We start from the raw sequence: 20514 nt of genomic DNA, 5'->3' as shown, positions 1-20514 counted from the left end.
GACGGCTTTGGACCCCAAATGAAAAGGGAACACCCGCACACTCCACCACATCAAGCCTGCCGAGACCAAAATTAGATCCAAGGAGACGTGAGCAAGGAGGATGCGATTCCTCCAGTTCAAACCAGGGAAAGAACTGACTGTGGGAGTTTTCCAGAAAGATGTGGTCACGGTGACACATCCCCTCTGTCCCATGGGGAATGGGTTCCTGTGAGGAAGTGGTCTGGTTGTTCCTCCCTACCCTGTGCCTCCCTCCTGGAGGAGCCCCCATCAGCAGGCAGGGGGTGGGCACATTCTTTGGTCAGAGCTGGAAAGGCCTCCAGGGCACCCCTCACAGATGGGGAAACTGAGGCCCAGAAGGAGCAGAGACTTGCCAGGGGTCACGTGTCAGGTTAGGGCCCTTCATGTGGACTTTCGGATTTGGAGCCCATATAAAATGAGTGGCCCTGGAGTTCCTCTGGGTGGTGATATTGGGGGGCGGAGTCACCAGTCAACAAGGTTCTTCTGTCAACAGGTGCCCTGAGAATGCCTGCTGAAGGCACCTTCCTCCAGGCAGGGCCCTGTGGAGACTCAGAGTCCCAGGAGAGGGCCCAGGAAGATGCTGCACCCATTGTTGGCCTCCACAAAGATAAGGAGGGCTGGCCCCGCTTCCGCCCCACCAGACCAGGCCCAGGCTCCTTCCCCTGGCTCTCAGGGCTCCTTCCCCCGGCTCTCGGCGCTCCCTGCCTCCAGCTGCATCCCTCTTTCCTTCAACTTTGCATGTCTGCTATCCAGGGCCTGGGGTGCACGGTGGCATGGCGGTGCCATGAGAATCAGATTTGGTCCCTGTTCTCAGGTTGTTCATGGTTTCCTGGGGAGCGAGAGAAAGGAGCCAGGCATACCCCTGAATCTACAGGCAGAAAGCAACCAGAATTCTAAGAGAAATATACACGATGAAGGTGAGGACTCTAATCATGGAGGGTGCCTGTCTCTTTGGGAGGAGTGGGCGTAGGAGGAATCAGATTTATAGAAACCCCTGCCCACCCCCTTTTAGAAGCAGAAATGGAGATGAGTGTATTCTATGCAAGGCATATAACATGAGCAACGGCACAGAAGCAGGATGCAATGTATCAGCTCACATTTATTAAGTTCCTACCGTATGGCAGGCACCCAGTTGGCCTCACTGCACATCTCGCTTAGTCCTACTCATCCCCGGGAGGGAAGCTTTCTTCACTTTGTCTTAAAGGTGAGGAAATGAGGTTCAGAGACTTTAACAGTTTTTTTTTTTAATTTATTTATTTTTGTGAGGAAGATCAGCCCTGAGCTAACATCCATGCTAATCTTCCTCTTTTTGCTGAGGAAGACCGGCTCTGAGCTAACATCTATTGCCAATCCTCCTCCTTTTTTTTTTCCCCCCAAAGCCCCAGTAGATAGTTGTATGTCATAGTTGCACATCCTTCTAGTTGCTGTATGTGGGACGCGGCCTCAGCATGGCCGGAGAAGCGGTGTGTTGGTGTGCGCCCGGGGTTCCGAACCCGGGCACCAGTAGCGGAGCACGCGCACTTAACCTCTAAGCCACGGGGCCAGCCCGAGGTTCAGAGACTTTAAAAGGAAGCTGTGTGATGTCTCACAGCTCCCAAGTGGCACAGTCAGGATTAAAATCCAAGTTTACTGCATCCACAGAAGGACGTGTATAAGGATATTCAGAGCAGTTTTATTCATAGCCCCAAACTGGAAACAACTCAAATGTCCACTCATCAGAACAGATCAATGTGGTACAGTCATGCAATGCAATATAAGTCATTTATAAAAAAAGAACTACAGGTACAACAACAACATGGATGACTCTCAAAAAAATTATGTTGAGTGAAAGACTAGACACAAGAGTATGAACTGTATGACTCCACTGCCATGAAGTTCAAAGAACAGGCCAAATGCATGTACAGTGGTTGTCTGAGGGGATGGGCTGGTAGGAGTAGGATACCCAGGGCACTTAGGTTGTATGTTTCTGTGTGGTCTGAATTTTATATAATGAGCATGCATTATTTCTGCGAACGCTAAAACATTAAAGACACTTAAAAACAGGATTCTCAGTTTACAACATATATTCCATACAGTTCAATTCAGCAGCACTTACTGCATCTAATGATAGGCCCTGGGCTGGGTCAAGAGGCAGCTTCTGTGGGGGAGAAGAGCAGAGGATGTGCAGGCAGGGAGACAACCTGCTGTGTGGCCTTGGGAAAATCACCTAACTTCTCTGAGCCTCACTCTCCTCTATTTAAAACAAAGATGTAACAGTAACTGTGAGGTGCAAATGAAGGAACATATGTGGAGTTCTGGGCATGTGGTCATCAGTGGGTACCATCTCACACAACCCCTGAACAGCCCCACAGGGTGGGTGCCATGAGTATCTCCATTTTACAGAGGAGGAAATTGAGGCTCTGAGAGGTGAACTGGAAAGTCCAGATCACACTGAGAGTAGGTGGTAGAGTCAAGGTGCAAACTCTGTCTGTCTGAGTCCCAGGTCAGAACCTCCACCCCAGTCCTGCCTGCCCTCCCACCGCTCAGCGCTTCCTCATGTCCAGACAAGAGTGTCACTGTCCAGGCCACCTGACGCTCATCTTCACGGCTTATGATTTGTCAGTTATCTCTCCCACTAGAAGATCAGCTCCAAGAGGGCAGGGACTTTGTTTCGTTCACTGTCGTATCCCAGTAACTAGAACTGTGCCTGGCACAGAAGATGGTTCCATTCTGTTCGGGATAGACTTCTGCCCGCAGTGCTATCTGTGCCTCAGTTTCTCAATCTGGAACATGGGCACCTGCTGCTCTGCTGACACGAGGTGGAGAGGATTCAGGAGGAACACGCAGAGGTGGTCCTTCCTGCCCCTCTTCCTGCCTCAGGAGGGGCTGGGCTGGCCTGAGGGGCCCGAAGTGCACCAGTCACACATACACTCGGCCCGAGGGCATGGGGTGTTGTGAGAAGGTGCCTCTGACACAGAGCCACAGGGTCAGGGCTGGGAGGCCCCTTGTTTTCTGACAGCATCACTGTAGACTGGATGAGAAAGCAGAGGCCCAGAGAAGGGAAGGGACGTGACTTGGGATGCACAGGCATCAATGGCGGGCCCGGGCGGTACAAGAAGCTGGGTGTTGTCTCCCAGCTCAGGGCTCGTCTCTCCCTGAGCACAGGGGACACCACGGACAGGCCCCATCTGCTCCTCGTGGGTATCAGCCCCCATTACAGTCTCCTGGCCAAGGGGAGCCAGAGTCTACAAGGCTGAGATTGACACCAGGCCAGGCAGGCTCTGACCGCAGCCCTGACCTCCCAACACAGGCGCTGTCAATCAGGACCCGGGCTCCTAACGCATCTGCTTGGACACAGAGGTCTGACCCATGGGGGGAGGCCTGCGAGAGGCCCACGGCCTCTGGGTCCTACCAGCTGCCACTGACGGTCAGGGGCCTGGCAGGCACCAGGTCTGGCTTCCCAGGAGCCAGATGAGGCTGATAGGAAAGGTGGAGCTGGAGGCAACAGGTGTGGGAGCCTGGGCATGGCTGCTGGTACCACAGCGACTCTGCTATTAGATTCCACGGTGGTTCAGGGGCCGCAGACCCTCAGGGCCCTGGGGCCCAGGCCTCCAAACCAGGTAAGAATCCTGGTAGGTGTCTAATGCCCACATCAGCCTAGGTAATCACCAGTTAAAACTGCTCTATCTGAAAGAGTTCTACTAGTGCAGTGAGTACATCAGAATAAAGAAGGCCCTTCTGACAGCTGGCTGGGCCCGCCCACAGACTGGGCTTCCCCTGAACAAAGATCTGCTTGTTAATCTCACAGCGTCAGAGGCCTTAGATCTTAATGAAACATGCAGAGGTGGCGTGGGAAGAAGCTGGGATCTGGAATCCACAGCCTAGATGATGCCACGGATGTGCTGTGTGGCCCTGGGCTGAATATTTAACCTCTCTGAGCCCATGAAATGAGGCTGGTAAAACAGCATCACATGTTGCATGGATGAGGAATCATAAAGCTGTGGAACTTCAAATGCTAATTTTTATTTTAAAAATAGGTAGACAGACCTTTGGTTGGCTTTTAAAATCTGTTTCTGGGTTTCACATGTGTATAAGATATGTGGGGACATTCCTGTCATAGCCACACCAAGGCTGGGGAGCAGCTGGGAGGAACTGGGGTCAGCAGCGACCAGGGCCAGGTTCACCTTACAAGAGAGGGGCTGACTCTCGGCTCCTCCCCCTCCGCCAACCAAACGCACAACAACCCTGAGGATGCATCAGTCACTAGGATCCCCATTTTACAAGGAGGGAGCTGAGGCTCAGAGACAGGGAGGGACTTGCCTAAGATCACATAGCAGAGGCAGGAGAGGAACCAAGTCCACCTGAGCAAAGGGCACTGCTCAATTCACAGCAGCAGCTCCCACCAAGGCTGTGCACGCCCTGACCCAGGGGATGCTGAGGGAAGCAGGACATGGGCTGGGCGGTGACTCACTCTAACGGATGGCTCCCCTGGGGGCATTCTCGGGGTGACTGCATCCACAGCTCTTCTTGGTCCTCAGCCCGGGTCAGCTTGTCCCGAGGACAGAGCTCCAGCTTCAGGTCCACATATGGTCTTCTCTGTCCCCACCTCACCCTCTAGACAGGAAGGTGGCATCCAGAACCCACTGGCCCAAGTCCTGTGCCGGGCACTGGGCTCTCAGCAGAGGTCAACAGTGGCCTCCTGCTGCTCCCCCACCTCAGCCCACCACCAGCTCTGGGTTGGGGGGGACAGAGGCCTCCTTGGCTGTCCCCTCTTCCTGCAATATGTAGGAAGCAAAAGGCTGAGGATCCCAAAAAACCTGGTGCTGCTCTGTCCCCTGGGTTCCTCCGCCTAAACCCCTCTGAAAGCTCTCTCCACTCTGAAAGCCTGCCCTCCTGACAACAGAAACATCGCCTCCTTGAGCACTGAATGTAGGACCAAACAGTCTGGGCCTGTCCTGGCCACGTAGAGGCTGTGCTATCCTGGGCATGTCACTGTCTCTCTGAGTCTCACTGTCCTCACCTGGGAAATGGGGGTGAATATCATGGCTGTTAACAGGGTTGCTGGGAGGATTAAGAGCGATGCTGTAGGTGAAGGGAGGCTGGTGGCCTTGGCAAGGGTCCTCTCCTGCTCTCAGGCCCACAGTTCTCCCCACCTCGGGCTGAGCTGTAGTCCTTGGGTCCCCAGGTCCAGCCCTGGTTTTGCCCCAGCCCAGACCCTGCCCCTCACTGGCCACAGGCAGGAGGCAAAGCAGATAGGGGACAAATATTCACGACTGTATATTAAAGAGAGTTTGGTAATGGAAAAGGCTTCTTTGAGAACTTTAAAGGTAAATGGCTCCACGATTTGGAGTAAAATTTCTGCAGAGGAAAAGCTGGGCTTTGCCTGGGAGAACATCTTTGCCCACTGGGTCATTCCACAGTCCTGGACACTCGTGCCAAGCCAAGCCATGTCCCAGGTGTGGGCCCAGGGTGACAAGACCACAGGGCCTGCCCCACTGAGCTGAGTCTCCTTGTCCACTCACTCCCTGACAGCCACACCCACCTAAGGCTCTGGGGCCCTGGCCCAGGGAAGAGGCTGCTGTGGACTCAGGACATCTGGTCTCTCATCTCAGCTCTGGTCACTTTGATGATGTGACCAGTCTTTTCCACACTGAACTTTGTCCCTTTCTTCAGTGCTGCCCTTATCACAGGGACAGCATCACAGCCTCTGTTTACTCATCTGTCTCCCCAGGACCAGCCTGTCCTGGCACTGCCCAGGTCCACCCGACATGACATGATTCCTACTCCTGGGTGTGTTGGGGGGGCGGGTGAAGGTTCACGCCCCTGGATTCACATTCCTGCGTCTGCCCCTGCCCTTTCCGCAGCCTCCACTCCCCTTAGATCGCCCCGCCCTGACCCCGTGTGTCCGCGTCCACGACACGGTCACTCCCCGTTCAAGGCCGGGGCTCGCACTGCCCAGGTCGTCCACGGGCCCCTGCAGCCCCTGTCCCTCCCCGAGGGGCCCCCGACGGGCGCGGACACAGCCCGCCGTCCCCGCACGCGCGCTCCGCGGAGGTCGCACGGTCACCGCGGGTCCCCGCCGCCACCCCGGGGGCCGGCACTCACCCATGTTGACGAAGCTCATGACCAGGTCGGCGTGGCCCAGGCGCCGCTCGGGGGGCCCGCCGTCCTCGTCGTCGTCGCCGGCCATGGCGTGGTAGAGGTCCAGCATGAAGAGCGGCGCGGACGCGGGCGGCCGGGCGGCGGCGGGCGGCGCGCGGGGCCGGGGCCGCCCGGGCAGCCCGAGCACCGCCAGGATCTCGCGCTGCAGGTCGCGGCGCTCGCGCGGGCCCAGGCGGCGGGGCGGGCAGCCGGGCGGGGGCCGCGGGCCGGGGCCGCCGCCGCTCAGCGCGCACAGCGCCAGGCCCAGGAGCCAGAGCGGGCCGGGGCGCGCGGCCATGGCGGCCGGGCCGGCGGGCGCTCACCAGGCGCGCATCCGCCCCGCGGCCGGGCCGGGGACCCCGACGGCGAGCGCCGGGCCGACCTAGGGCGCCCCCCGCGCCGCACCTGCCGCGGCTCCGGGCCGTGAGGACGCGCCCGCCGCCTCGGGGCAGGGGCTGCTCCGGGGACTGGCACTGTCGGCCAAGCTGTCTGTCGCCGAGGCCCGCTCAGAGGAGGAGCGGCGGGAGGCTGCCGTCGGCGCTCGGCGAGGCGCGGACGCTCGAGCGCCTCCTCAGCCGGACCCGCCGTCTGTGCCGCTGCGGCCCTTCGCTCCCGCGCCCCGCCGTCGGGTCCCGCCCCCTCCAGATCGACCAATGGGGGCCCGGGGCGGGGCCAGGGCCGCGGAAGCCACGCCCCCGGGAAGCGGCTCTGAGATGTGGTTGGTGTCGCAGGTGGTGGCTACTCCGAGATGCGACCCGCTGGTGGGTGATGCGCGGGTCGGGCGAGGGGGTCCGCAGCCCAGTCCTCAGGGTCTTCAGGGTCGTCCTGGGCTCCACTCCCAGCCGCTGGCCGCGCCGTCGGGCAGGCTCCGGGCCTCGGCCTAGGGACCCCAGGGCAGCGGCGCCGTCCGGGGAAATCAGGAACCTGCGCTCCCGCGGGGCGTGTCCGAGCGCCCTCGCCCCGGCGGGGATCCTGAGTCTCGGTCCGGCCAGCGGAGTGACCCGGCAGCCCCGCCTTGGTGCGCGGAGTGTCGCCCCACAACCCGAAATGCCTCAGTCGGGTCTAGAGGTAGAGGGGCCCCGCGAATGCCGACCATGCCCGGAGAGTGGGGCGCATTCCTCTGCCAGCAGCAGCCAGGCCCGGGGTCCCCGCCACCGCAGCTCCTCGCCGGCCTCTCGACGCCTTCCCAGCTGTCCCCTTGCGCCGCTGTTGGGGGCTTCTCCTTTCCGGACGCCGCTCAGTCGCTGCTCCCGGCGCGCCCACCCACCTGGCCCCCGCGTGCTCCCGGGCAGCGCCCAGGTGGGCCGCCCCAGCTGCTCCAGCGGCTGCGCGGTCACCGCAAGCTCTCGCTGTGCGCCCCGCGGACCCGGTGCCGGTTCAGCCGTGCGCGGGAAACGCGCACCTGCCTCCAGCCAGGCCAAGGAGCTCTGGGGCCTTTCCGGAGGGTCTGGGAACCGCCTTTGCTCATCTAAATGGTCACGGCCCTCAGCGGCTTGCAAGGGAAGGCTCCTCAGGGAGACTCCTCGACCGACTAGTTCCCTTTCGCACAGCCTGCTCTTCCCTAGGCGCTCTCTCACTGCATTTATTCATTTATGCTTAAGGCGCTGCGCTGGAAGCCTAGGAAGTGACACCTAGACCGAGCTGGGAAGACTAGAAGGAATTGGCCTGGGATGACTGGAAAGGTCAGTGGGAGGACAGTGTTCCAGGCAGAGGAAATAGCTTGTGTCAAGGCCCTGAGATCTGAGGGAGTGTAACAATGGCAGGTAACAAATAGCACTTACCATGTGCCAGGCATGTTCTCTATCAGGTTTTTCAGGCACACGCGTTGTTATAGGGTAGACACCATTTAAATCCCCTGTTAACAGATGCGGAGACTGAGGCACAGAGAGGTTAAGGGACTTCCCCCATCACACACAACAGTGGAGCTGGGCTGGGGCAGGTGCTCATGTGCAGGTGAGCTGTTCAGTGTGTGTGTGTGTGGCGGGGCAAATGGTGAGGCTGAGAGTGAGGATGAAGCTGGAGGGGCTGGCAAGGGACAGACCACAAAGGGCCTTGCAGGGAGGCTAGATGGGGACTCTGGACACCAGATGGTTATGGTGTCTTGTCAGGATTAAACCTCTCAGGTCTGTCCTGGTGGTGCAAGCAGTTAAGTGCCCGTACTCCACTGCGGTGGCCTGGGGTTCGCTGTTTTGGATCCCGGGCGCGCACCGACGCACTGCTTGGCAAGCCATGCTGTGGCGGTGTCCCATATAAAGTGGAGGAAGATGGGCATGGATGTTAGCCCAGGGCCAGTCTTCCTCAGCAAAAAAAGAGGAGGATTGGGGGATGTTAGCACAGGGCTGATCTCCTCACACACACACACACAAAAAGATTAAACCTCAAAATAAATGTATGATGTCCGCTAAAGTTCACATTTTCCCATGATCATTCAAACTTTTAAAAAATATCAAAACAAATCTAAACAATCATTTGCTGCTGTCTTAAGTCTGTACCTAGTCTGCCTTGTACCCAACAGGTCAATTTCCACACTGCTTGTAAACCTGGATAAGGATGCTGCAGCCTAGCCATTGAATGTGCCCAGGGCAAGACCAGATGCAGAGGGGACTATGGATTGGAGGGAGGGGGACTGGAGTCAGGAGCCACAGTTGGAGGCATGTACAGTAATGGGAGGGGTAGCAGGGAGGATGATGACAATGATCCTCTAATGATGATGAGGTAGAGGGCAGAGGAGAAAGCTATTTAAGAGGCTGAATCCACAGGGCTTGGTGACTGCATATAGAGGCAGGGAGCAGAGTCAAGGAGGTGTCCTTGAGTATCAAGCTCGGTCGGGGTCTCTGAGTCTCCTGGCCCTTTCCCTGTCCTCTATGCCCCTGGGCATTCCTCTGCACTCCCCTTTGAGTCCACTCATCATTTGAGGCCTCAGATCTAGCCTGTAATTCTCAGAGTGTGTATTGTGCAACGCTGGGCTCCCAGCTAGACTGCAAGTAGCCCTGTGCTGAGCTGATTCTTGTAATAGCAGAAATTATTTATCTCAATTTAGGATGAGCGGAGAGAGCTGTGTTCTTTAAACAATGGGCCTCACATTCCCATAAACCTAAACATCGGGTTTTAGCCATTCCAAAGGGCATCACTGCACAATTCAATTCAGCAATAGCCCTCATGGGCTGCTCTCTGCTGTGCCAAGTCAGAGATGAAGCCAACCAGCTCCCTGCCCCCAAGTGGCCCCCACTTTAACAGGGGTGACAGTCAGGTGAACCTATAGTCATTTCCAAAGGCAGACTTTATTCTGCCTTTGGAAAAGCCTGATAAAATAAACAGGCTTTTCTTTGGCTGAGGGGCCAGCAAAGTGCCTGAAAGGGAAGAGGAAGGGAGAGGCAGGCGATGTGTGGGTAGAATCCTAGAACTCCAGAACTGGAAGGGAACTGAGGTGGGGAAGGTTTCTTGGAGAAAGTGGTGTCAAACAAGGGCTTCCCCCAGCCACCTGGCAATGCTGTGACCTTGGGCAGGTTACTTAACCTCTCTCAGGCTCAGTTTCTCATCTATAAATGGGGCTCACAATTGTAGGATTGTGATGGGGATTAAATGAGCATGTATACAGAGCACTTAGCAGGGTGACTGGCATATAGTAAGCAGTCATTAATATTAGCTATTGTCATTCAAGGCCTCAGGAACTCACATTCATCCTCTACCCAAGCAGACACCAAATTTGCATTACTTGTTTAGCACTTGTTTCACAGAACTGCAATTTTATTTTAACCCTTTTTCTGGCATCCCTGTATTTCCCACATGGTCTTGCATACAGTTGTTTGTTGAATGCAAATATACTTTCTGCAGATTCCACTACTAGCTGAGATTTGTCTTCAAGACAGAGAAAACCTGAATTACTTGGTAAGAAAAACAAGTGACCATGGTCCAGACTCTGAAAAGATGGAGGTAAAGCTGTTTTCAGCATGCTTCTGTACCCAGGAGGCTTAGAGGGGGAAGCAAATTTGGGTAACAACACTATATTACATGAAGTTCTGGCATTTTGAAGTTACTAATTCCATGGAGAATAAACACTTCCTTTGGGATCAGGCTGCAGATTCCTTTTAATCTGGATATTTGGCCTCAGCTTTGGCAAACGTGCATCCATCTTACCAACTTCCCGTATCACAAGAGGAGTATGGCCTAATGATCAAGAACACAGGCAGCTGAGTTGCAACCCTCTTACCTCTCAAGTTCTCTAGTTATTTCCTAGTCTAATTCCTGTTGTTAGAATTAGTTAATATTTGGCTGTTCTAATTACCATAAAGCCAACTACGGGCTGGGGGAAACAGAACTGCCAGATTTGAATAGGGAGTCAAGGACTAGATTTAAGGTCCACTTTTCCATTTATTCATTCTGTGATCTCAGGCAAATCACTTTCTCATCCTCTTTCTCATTCTAATTTCTCCATCTGTAAAATAAAGGAGCTAGATTTGATGACCAATTCTGCTTCCACCTCTGAAATTTTATTCTATCATTTAACCAGAAATTTCAGCGCACTTTGGGAAATTGGCCCCATTCTCTCAAACCCTAGGATCTCTGTGATTTCTAATAATCTTCTTACATATTGGTATTTGTTTAATCACATAAGTGGGGCAGATACCCTACAGACTTATGTTAACAATAGCCTGATTATTTCTTTGTTCCCTTGTTAAATAAAATTAATGAGGATAAAATAAACAAGAAAAAAATCTATTAATGAGCTCCATAATTTATCCATCAAGATATTGATTTGAATAATGCAGTAAAGTACCTAAAACACTATCATACCCCAGCATAACATGTTATATATAAGGTAATGGTTGAGAAGAAAATCAGGAAATACAAAATATTTGTTACTGCAAGCAATTTTAATACAAAAGTGTGTCTTGTTTTTAAACAGTTCATTGGTAGAGCTTTAGTTTCTGCCTCAATTAAAACCAATTGAGATAATCACACAGCAACATGGTCGGAGCTGAAGAGGAACAGCAGCTAAAAAACAGGAGCCCCAGACAGCCCCTCTTCATGGTCACTTGGTCAGTTGACTTTATTACACAGAAAAAAAGACAGAAGCAAACGGGACTTGTTAACAAGTGTGCTGGTGAACTCCTTTAAAGGACAAGCAAGTGTTTATGTCCACATTTTCAGAATAGGCTCGTGGAATTCATTCCTCAGTTTGTGGGAACTTGATCGACCATTTAAATAAATAGCAAAAAATGCAGATAAACAAATCTATAATTCACAATACCACCAAGGAGTCTCCCCTTGCCAAGGGCCTGGGTCCTGGTGAGCACAGGAGTAATTGGTGGCTGGGCTGGATAGGAAGTTATAAACCAGGACTCTTAAAACCTCCAATGTTCTGACATTTTCTGAACAGTTACATTTACCCCTGAATTCTAGCAGCTATTTGTCCCTTAAACACCCAGTACTGAAACAGTATTCAAAGATAGTATTGCAATGAACTCCTTTTGCTGTATCATGTGCAAATGTTACCTAGGAGAGCTTCCCTCCCTTCAGCTAAAATCACACAACATTAAAAAAATGGACAAAGCAATTGGAAGTGCCCTCCCCTCAGTTCTTGCTAATTGAGGTGTCTGTGATTTACAAAAAAAGAGTTCCTTAAACACTGCAGGATTCTTATTTTTTTAATATAATTTATCTTGCTGAGACAGCAAGTCAAGTTTATAAAGAAGATGCATTTAGGAATAATCCTAAAAGATAAAGCAGGTTTACAACCCTGCACGGCGCAAAAACCCTATTTAGAGGCTTTTCTTTTCTTCTTTTTTTTTTAAATACACATTCGCATCTTGACCTTTTCACTTGTTTTTCTCAAATATTTAGTTTCTGGGCCCTATCCATTACAGGGTTACCAGGAGGCAAATTTTATCTACATAAATATTCACATGAAAATAGTAACTTACAAAAAGAAAAAAAATAAGGCAGCTTCATAACACAATTATTCTTTTACACTTTTAACAATATAACTTCTCCCGTTCAGAATAAATATACACCCGATGTATGGAGCAGGATTCAAAGTGGATAGAGGCTTGGGGGTGCTTGTACAGTGTTATCGCTTGGGACCCGGAGTCCTGGGGGAGGCAGTGGTGGTCTTCTTAGACATGGTTGGGATTTTGGAGGGCTTGTTTAGCCCTCTCCTGGAGTTGCCCTGGCCCCCTGCGGCGCTGCTTTCTGAAGTGTCTGAACAAGCAGACTGCGTCTCTAAAAGGTCAAAGTCAGAGGCATCGCTTCCTCGTCGGCTGCTGGCTCGACTCCCGGCCCGACTCCCGGCCCGACTCCCAGGGCGACTGGCTGACTTTTTAGGGTCTGGAATTCAAGAATAAAGCAGCAGACTTAACAGAGTGGCATGGGGGGACGGGGAGGGAGGGAGAACAAGTGACTAGAGGCCAGGGTTCTGATCCTAATACCACCTGATATGCTGTGTGACCTTGGGCAAACCAGAGCCTTTCTAGACCCTGGTCGTCTCATCTACACAGAAGTTGCTGAAACCTCTTCTGCTTTATGATTCTACTTGAGAAGCTTGCCTGTGAGGACTAGAAACCAGCTTTTATCAGTGGCATTGTTACCTCATATGCCCCCACAGTGGAACTGAGCAAGGCTGCTCGATCGCCTCAGCACAGATGAGAGCCTGCCAGCTGGGGTAACGCGTAAGCAGACTGAGAATGGGGGCAAAGTGATGGGAAACAGAAAGCCAGGAAATGAAGCCAAATTCCTAGGTTCCCACAAGGAACATCAACAGGTGAACAGATGCCATCTTTCCCTGACTTTCTTGGCTCACCAGCAGCAATAATAAATATGGGGTGTTAGAAAAATTAATAGCAAATGGCCAGGCCCAACGCTGGACTTCTGAGGAAGGCCCTGCTTCAGGAGGCCTTTCTTCCTTTTACATTCTCTCAAATATGATCATTTTTGAGAGAGAACAGGTAGTCCAGCTTTGGCTGTGGAAGCATCTGCTCTCAGAAGGCAAGGTTAGAGCTAGTTGTAGTGACAGGAGAAAAAGTCAAGCAGGTCTGTCTTTCAGGGCACCACTCCTAAGTGCTATTCTCATTATTTGCCCCTGGGGGAGCAGTGAAGCATTGCTGAGAGGCTGCTGTTTCCAATTCCTAGCCTGGTCATTCCCCTCAGCCCCTATGCCAGTGCACAGGTACTAGGGCAGGCACTCACCTGCTCGATTGGTTTTGGCACCTGTGGAGGCTGGGGAAGAACTATTGCTAGTATCACCAGCGAGGGATGTTCGACTAGAATGAAAAGTTGGTGTTGGTCGTTTCAACTTGCTGCCTGTTGATGGAATAACCTTAAAAGAATAAAAGGTCATATTTACTTCGTGAAATCTTTGATAGAAATTCAATTTTAAAATTTGATTTTAAAATTCAATTTTAAGCCTCGTTATGTCTAATTGATTGAAAAGCAAATTAAAAGTCCAGGAAAACAAAGATTTATTTTGAAAGTGTCCTAGGTCATGTATTTTGATGATTCCCAAAATAATGTTTTCATGTTCATTTAAAATTTCAAAATGTCTTCCAATACCTTCTATTTTACCAACAAATTTCAACTAGAATGGGAAAAAAACCCCTCGAATAGTAAGATTATAATAGTTATAACAAACAGAAATATGAGGAATGAGTAAAGGAAAAAAACCCAAATAATCCCAGGTATCAAAGTTTTGGGGCTAGACATCGAAATACGAGTTCTAGCCCCAAATATTTAATATGGAAATCCAAATATTACTCCAGTCTCTATCACGGGGTAGGTGCAGTAACTTCAGTCAGGTTAAGATCATCAGTCTATTTCCTCATTGGTAAATGCAGCTACAATTACCTGACTTGTGGATCAAATAAATGATTAGAAGTACACAAGAGTGGGACTGTGGTTATTAGGCACGAGGCTCTGAGGAGCCAGGAGACCTGGGCTTGGGTCTGGGCCCTGCGATTTATCTAAATTAACACCTGTGTCTTTACTTCTCCCTCAGGAAAGCAGGGATAGATCCTGCCTCTCTGACTTCATTTCTGCCACTCTCCCTCTCCTTCAATCCATCCAGCCACATTGGCCTCCTGTTCCTCAATCAGCCCTGGGAGGCTCCCTGTTTGTTGTCTGTCTCTCCTGCATCGAAGAGTAAACTCCATAAAAGCAGGACTTTGTTTTGTTCACTGTCATACCCTCACCACCTAAAATAGTGTCTGGCACAGAAAAGGGGCTCAGTAAAAAGTTGTTGAATGAATAAGTCACATGCAGAAGCACTTCCTAGACTGGAAAAGAGCTGGGTGGATGTTATTATCAGTGCTACCGGTAGGAGCTACATTTCCTATTTGAGTGGCTTTTTGAAGACAGTGGTAGACTTAATTTGGAGAAAGAATATTTTTGGTCTGTTTTAAACATCATTCATGCCATGGTAGGCTCTTCTAATTTTTCTTTGAAATCAACTGTGTAAATTGTTTTCCAGGACCTTTAAGATGTTTATACAAATAGAAGAATAAAGCAACCCATTTCATGGTGTTTCTTGTGCTTCTTTAATTTATAAAGAAAAAGCGAAAGCGACAGACAGTGATTCACATTCAAGCACAAACCCTCCTGGCCCACACAGGAGGAAGAGCACCAGTTTCAGAAGCTATCGTGAGCACTGCTGCTGGGGAGACCGCAGCCCCGGAGACCCTGGGCTGTAGTCCACGTCAGGACACGGCCTGTAGACCACCAATAGGTAAGGAAAGATGAAACCTCAAAACAAAACAAAACAAAAGGTAAAACCCTAAGACAAAACAAACAAGCTGATGTATCAGAATCCTATGAGAATTTGTTCTTCATAATTAAAACACTTAAAATTTTAGAACTTCTGAGACTTTCATGAAACTGTAGCCCTTAAAGGAAGAGGAAAATCAAGACAAGCAGGTTGAGCCTTGGGGTTTTAGTGGCAGTAGGTCCCCAGATCATGTTCTAAACCAGATATATTTCTGAACTGGAGTTTTAGCTTGGAGTGGGATGAATCCCAAAGCAACAGTCCATTCAAAGGCATTGGCTTCTTGTACCTCCTGCTTTCTCTGGCTGAAGCTTTACATGACTGAAGGCAATGCTACCTTTTGAGGCATAAGAATCCAATGTTCCCCAGCAGGAGCTAGAATGCAAATTGTACTGCTATTGACAAGCCACTGGCCCATGTTTTGTTTCTGAAACACTGCTCTTCCAAAAGTGCTTGGGCATTTTAATGACTGCACTTGAACATGCTTAACTGCTAGCATGTGTATTCCAATCAAGGCTACAGACACCCAAGTGCCTAGGCCAAGAGATTCAGAAGCTAAAATCTGAGCCTCAGAGCAGTGTTCACTGATACTGTGCTTGGCCGGAGTAGGCAGCACCCACACGTTGGACCAGTGTGGAGATACCAACCACCCCTCAGATGTGGCTCAGGGCAGGGAGTGTCAGCCACTCTTCTGTTCTAAGCAAAGATAGAAGACTGCTGACCATGCACCATAGTTGAATTTCAAGTGTTCATAACTCGTCTGTGTATCTGACATTTGGAGACTCCAAGAAGCCTGATTATAAACAATATCAATAAAAAAATCACCAAGAATGACCATTGTTTATCACTCTGAACAAATATCAATCTAAAGACTGTTAGAAAGTTATTAAACAATCCAGTTCTAGGCATCTCTTATTTCTCTCCAATTTTGGTGAATCCGAGTTAGAAACCCCTGAAAAACACTTGACTAGATGAATTAGCTGTGAGAGCAAGCACCACAAAGATGGATAAGAGCATGGATTTGTGTCAGGAAGAATAGCTGGTCAAGTTCTTGGCATTAGCGAGGGCCTCGCCTTGACTGTGTCCTTAGCAAAGCCATACTCTACCTCGGGGCTGAGCAGCTGGAGGTCAGGATAATGGCTGTCCCTGATAGGGATGCCAGCTTTACTGTTTACCAACCAGGGTTTGTCATAACAGCGAGAGAACTGAAGTGGAGTCTGTGAAATGGAAATCCAAAGGGAAGGATGGGAACAATTGAAAATGGAACAGAAAGGGAGCAAATTTGGAACATAAAAAATAAATAGAAGTCACTGACTTTTAAAGAAACACAAAACAAAATAAAAGAAGCCACAGTCCAACAGGAGGAAAGGGACCAGGCTAAAAGGCAATAGCATTCTTCATACATCACCCATCGTAACAGCAAACTTATCTGCTAGCTCCAGCTGCAGAGGTAGTGCCCGGATTTCCAAAATCAGTAACTCTGGATGGGCTCAAACTCAAACTGGGAATATGTGGAAAGAAGCATTTTTGACTTTACGACCTGAGTTCATATTTTAATAAATGTCCTCTGTAGTCATCTTAAAGGTCCTGTATCTGTGTACCACTAGGGCCTGGTCAGCCTTGTCTAGGCAGAGCTGGGTCTGTATGTCTTTATGTTCCTCTCCTCACTGGAGTCTTTCAGAGGCTACACTGAACAATGAATATCTACAAAGATGGGACGGGTAAGAAGGCCATAATGGAGCTCAATACGTACCTTGGTACCACTGGCTGGGGTGGCTGGAGAAGATGGCATGGACGTACAGCTGTGGTTACTCTGACTAGCACTTGAGCTGGAGCGAGTAGGGGAGGCTGCCCGGGAAGATGGTTTGGACCTTCGACCTCGTGATCGGAAAGGGGTCATCCCCTGGGATGCCCCTTCAGGTAGGATGAATTTCTCTCTAAGTTCAATGTTAGTTCTACCTCGTGCTAAAAAGGGAATAACCACACATATAGATAATGTCAGTTAATCTTAAAAAAATATCATCTTTGATGGTCATACAGCTGCTTGACCCCATGATAACAGTTATATAAGTTATAGGGTTAGTACCATCTGTGGATTCTTTTAAAATAGAGATAAACTCATGATCTATCAGCCTTGTCATGATTCTTACCCACTGCAGACACATTATCTAATAAGCCCTTTGGTTTGCTAGAATATAGAAGTTTTTGTATACAAAGTACCATCCCATTCTGTTGTTATAATCTTGCCTTGCCACTGTCCCCTGGGGTAAGCACACTGTAGCTGGTCAAACAAAAGCAGATGCAGCAGTTTAGAAACCTGAGGTTAAATCAAAACCCTTCTTTTCTCTCTCATAGTACATGTGTACTGTTGCTCAACTTTTGCAGGATATGTGGTAATGAAATAGTGGAGAAAAACAGATCACTGAAATCGACTTTGTCTAGACTCTTCTATTTGAATTTAATCCATAACAATCCTAAAGAAAGGGGTCCAGGAACTCAATATAGTAAAAAGATCAGGATAGAATCACTAAGAAGTAAACATGTGGGAGGAGAGAGAGAGAAAGATCAAGACCATGCACAAAACTTGCCAGTGAGAAACTGTAAAGTCAAAAACTGAAAGCGATGAGAAGCTGAAAGGCAGACTGCAAGTGGGAGAGGAACGTCAACATGGAAAGATTCTGGAAATAGGACTGAAGGCCAATAGGTGCTGTCCTGTGGCTTTCTGGAGCTGTAAGACCAGAACTTAAAATATGGATTCACTCAGAAGATACCAAGTACAGCCAACACAAATGTTAAATGTGAAAAATACTGCTAATTTAAGAGAAATAATTCCTCTGGAATATGTTGTTAGATTCTTTCTTTTTTTTTTTAATTTAATTAATTAATTTATTTATTTTCCCCCAAAGCCCCAGTAGATAGTTGCATGTCATAGCTGCACATCCTTCTAGTTGCTGCATGTGGGACGTGGCCTCAGCATGGCCAGAGAAGCAGTGCGTCGGTGCGCGCCCGGGATCCGAACCCAGGCCTCCAGCAGCGGAGCGTGCGCACTTAACCACTAAGCCATGAGGCCGGCCCTAAGGAAAGAAACTCCTTTTTTTTCTTTTTGTGAGGAAGATCAGCCCTATGCTAACCTCTGCCAAGCCTCCTCTTTTTTTGCTGAGGAAGACTGGCCCTGGGCTAACATCCATGCCCATCTTGCTCCACTTTATATGGGACGCTGCCACAGCATGGCTTGCCAAGCAGTGTGTTGGTGCCCGCCCGGGATCCGAACCTGCGAACCCTGGGCCGCCGCAGCAGAGCATGCCCACTTAACCGCTTGCGCCACCGGGCCGGCCCCTATAAAGGCTCTTTTTTTTTTTTTTGTGAGGAAGATCAGCCCTGAGCTAACATCCATGCTAATCCTCCTCTTTTTGCTGAGGAAGACCGGCTCTGAGCTAACAGCTATTGCCAATCCTCCTCCCTTTTTTTGTTTTTACCCCCAAAGCCCCAGTAGATAGTTGTATGTCATAGTTGCACATCCTCCTAGTTGCTGTATGTGGGGCGCGGCCTCAGCATGGCCGGAGAAGCAGTGCGCCGGTGCGCGCCCGGGATCCGAACCCGGGCAGCCAGTAGCGGAGCACGCGCACTTAACCACTAAGCCACAGGGCCGGCCCTAGATTATTTCTCACTGAAAGGTGTTATCCTGCAATAACCTTCTACCTCCTCATCCATCCTAAACTGTTCACTTTTTAGAATGTACTAGGTAAATCTAAAAAAATGGCACTGCTCGCGAAGCCCAGGAGAAGTGAACCATTATAAACAAAATATTTGTTGTTCTTTTCTATTTTAGATTTTTTATTTTAACCAGAAATTACAAGTGTAGAGGATTTCAGGTAATTGTGCCCACTCTCTCTTCTGCCCAACCCAACACGTCCTCAAGAAATTTGAGGAATCTTGGTAGAATCAGATTTTAAATCAGGTTGCATGAGTGTCCAAGCAGAATGGTTCCAAATTCCTAATCAAATCCAAGTTCTTCTCAACATATTATGTTGACATAACAAAGTATCAAGTTAAAGGGCTAACTTGGATATCAAAACCTGTGAGTTACAGGGGCCGGCCAGGTGGTGCAAGCAGTTAAGTGCGCGTGATCCGCTGTGGTGGCCCAGGGTTTGCCAGTTTGGATCCTGGGCACGCACCGACGCACCACTTCTCAAGCCATGCTGTGGTGGCATCCCATATAAAGTGGAGGAAGATGGGCATGGATGTTAGTCCAGGGCCAGGCTTCCTCAGCAAAAAAAGAGGAGGATTGGCAGATGTTAGCTCAGGGCCGATATTCCTCATTAAAAAAAAAAAACATAAAAAACCCTGTGAGTTACAGTCCAGGCTCTGCCACCAACTGGGTCTTCCTGCTCTGAGTCCCAGTTTCCTCGGGCTCACTAGAGGTGACCAGACTGACTGATCTCTCAGAGTCCTTCTTGTCCAGGTGGTCTATGATTCAATGGTCCCTGGAATGCTAAACTGTTTCCTTCCTCCTCAGGCGGGCCCCAACAGAACTTGCCCCTCAAGGTCATTCCTTGGCTTCTACTTATACATTTTCTGGACTTCAGCACTTCCACTGTGTCTACACAAATGATTCTTAGAGAATTTCCTTCAGTACTAATTTGGGCGTTTCAGTAAGACTTCACATCACAAAAAAACTATGGAATCAGGACTTATACTTATTTATCTTGTGTTTGCTAAAGTGCCCAGTACAACGATGGACATGCAGTAAGCACTAAGATAACACTGATGAATGAAAATCACTACTCAGCTGAGGATTCGGACACCCTAAAAGAATTGTTTATGGCCCTAAGCCATAAAGAACTTTAGACGTGTGGTTTAAACCTAGTCAACATTTAAGAGTTCACTTCTGAGCCAGCTCTCCCACAAAAAAACAACACAGTGCTACAAAAGGAAGACTTAGAAATGGATCTCACATGAGGGCAATGACTTTTTTAGTTTTGAGGAAGATTGGCCCTGAGCTAACATCTGTTGCCAATCTTCCTCTTTTTTGTCTTTTTTCTCCCCACAGCCCCCAGTACACAGTTGTACGTCCTAGTTGTAGGTCATTCTAGTTCTTCTATGTGGGACGCCGCCTCAGCATGGCTTGATGAGTGGTGAGTAGGTCCGTGCCCAGGATCCGAACTGGTGAACGCTGGGCCAACAAAGTGGAACGTGTGAACTCAACCGCTGCGCCACTGGGCCAGCCCCCAGCAATGACATTTTAAATGTAGTAATATAATAATATCATGTTGCCCATACACTGTACCATTTACAAAGTGTGGTTACAGGCAGTACTACACTTGACCGTCATCAGTGACCAGTCAGCATCCCTATGTCACAGACAAAGGAACTGAAGCCCTCACAGAGGCTGAGGTCAATGAAAGCCGTGGCAGAGCTGGGACTACGACCAATGTCTTCCACATGAGCCATTCTCTTCCCACCCCCCAGCTCCCTGCATCATCACCTACACTAGCTGTCTCCACTTTCTCTTCATCCCACTCGCACTTCTATCCCCATCACACCACTGAAACTACTTTGGCAAAGGTCACCAATAACTTCTGCCTCAGGGGAGAATACTTTTAACTTGTAGAAAGGTTGAAATA

The 20514-nt window shown here is 49.8% G+C and overlaps 2 protein-coding genes across 14 annotated transcripts in view; both read right to left on the bottom strand.

The window, feature by feature from the left end:
- The window catches only part of LOC131413182 (bone morphogenetic protein 8B-like), a 31619-nt gene extending 25183 nt beyond the window's left edge, over window positions 1–6436 (bottom strand). The window contains exon 1 of the mRNA XM_058553771.1: window positions 6103–6436. Coding sequence (XP_058409754.1) covers window positions 6103–6436 — 334 coding nt within the window. The remainder of the gene's footprint in view (window positions 1–6102) is intronic.
- Window positions 6437–10993: 4557 nt separating this feature from the next.
- MACF1 (microtubule actin crosslinking factor 1) overlaps window positions 10994–20514 on the bottom strand; it is a 330156-nt gene continuing 320635 nt past the window's right edge. For 8 of the 13 annotated variants that reach the window (XM_058553754.1, XM_058553756.1, XM_058553758.1 and 5 more), the window contains 4 exons: window positions 16644–16855; window positions 15997–16107; window positions 13324–13453; window positions 10994–12465 (listed from right to left, as the gene is read on the bottom strand). In XM_058553754.1, the coding sequence (XP_058409737.1) occupies window positions 12209–12465; window positions 13324–13453; window positions 15997–16107; window positions 16644–16855 (710 nt within the window). In that variant the 3' untranslated portion in view covers window positions 10994–12208. The remainder of the gene's footprint in view (window positions 12466–13323; window positions 13454–15996; window positions 16108–16643; window positions 16856–20514) is intronic. The other 5 variants (XM_058553763.1, XM_058553761.1, XM_058553762.1 and 2 more) reach the window with 1 other exon arrangement.

The sequence above is a fragment of the Diceros bicornis genome, chromosome 13, assembly GCF_020826845.1.
Source record: "Diceros bicornis minor isolate mBicDic1 chromosome 13, mDicBic1.mat.cur, whole genome shotgun sequence".
Taxonomy (NCBI): domain Eukaryota; kingdom Metazoa; phylum Chordata; class Mammalia; order Perissodactyla; family Rhinocerotidae; genus Diceros; species Diceros bicornis.
Note: the sequence above shows the minus strand (reverse complement) of the source record. Positions and strands in the feature narration are given on the sequence as shown.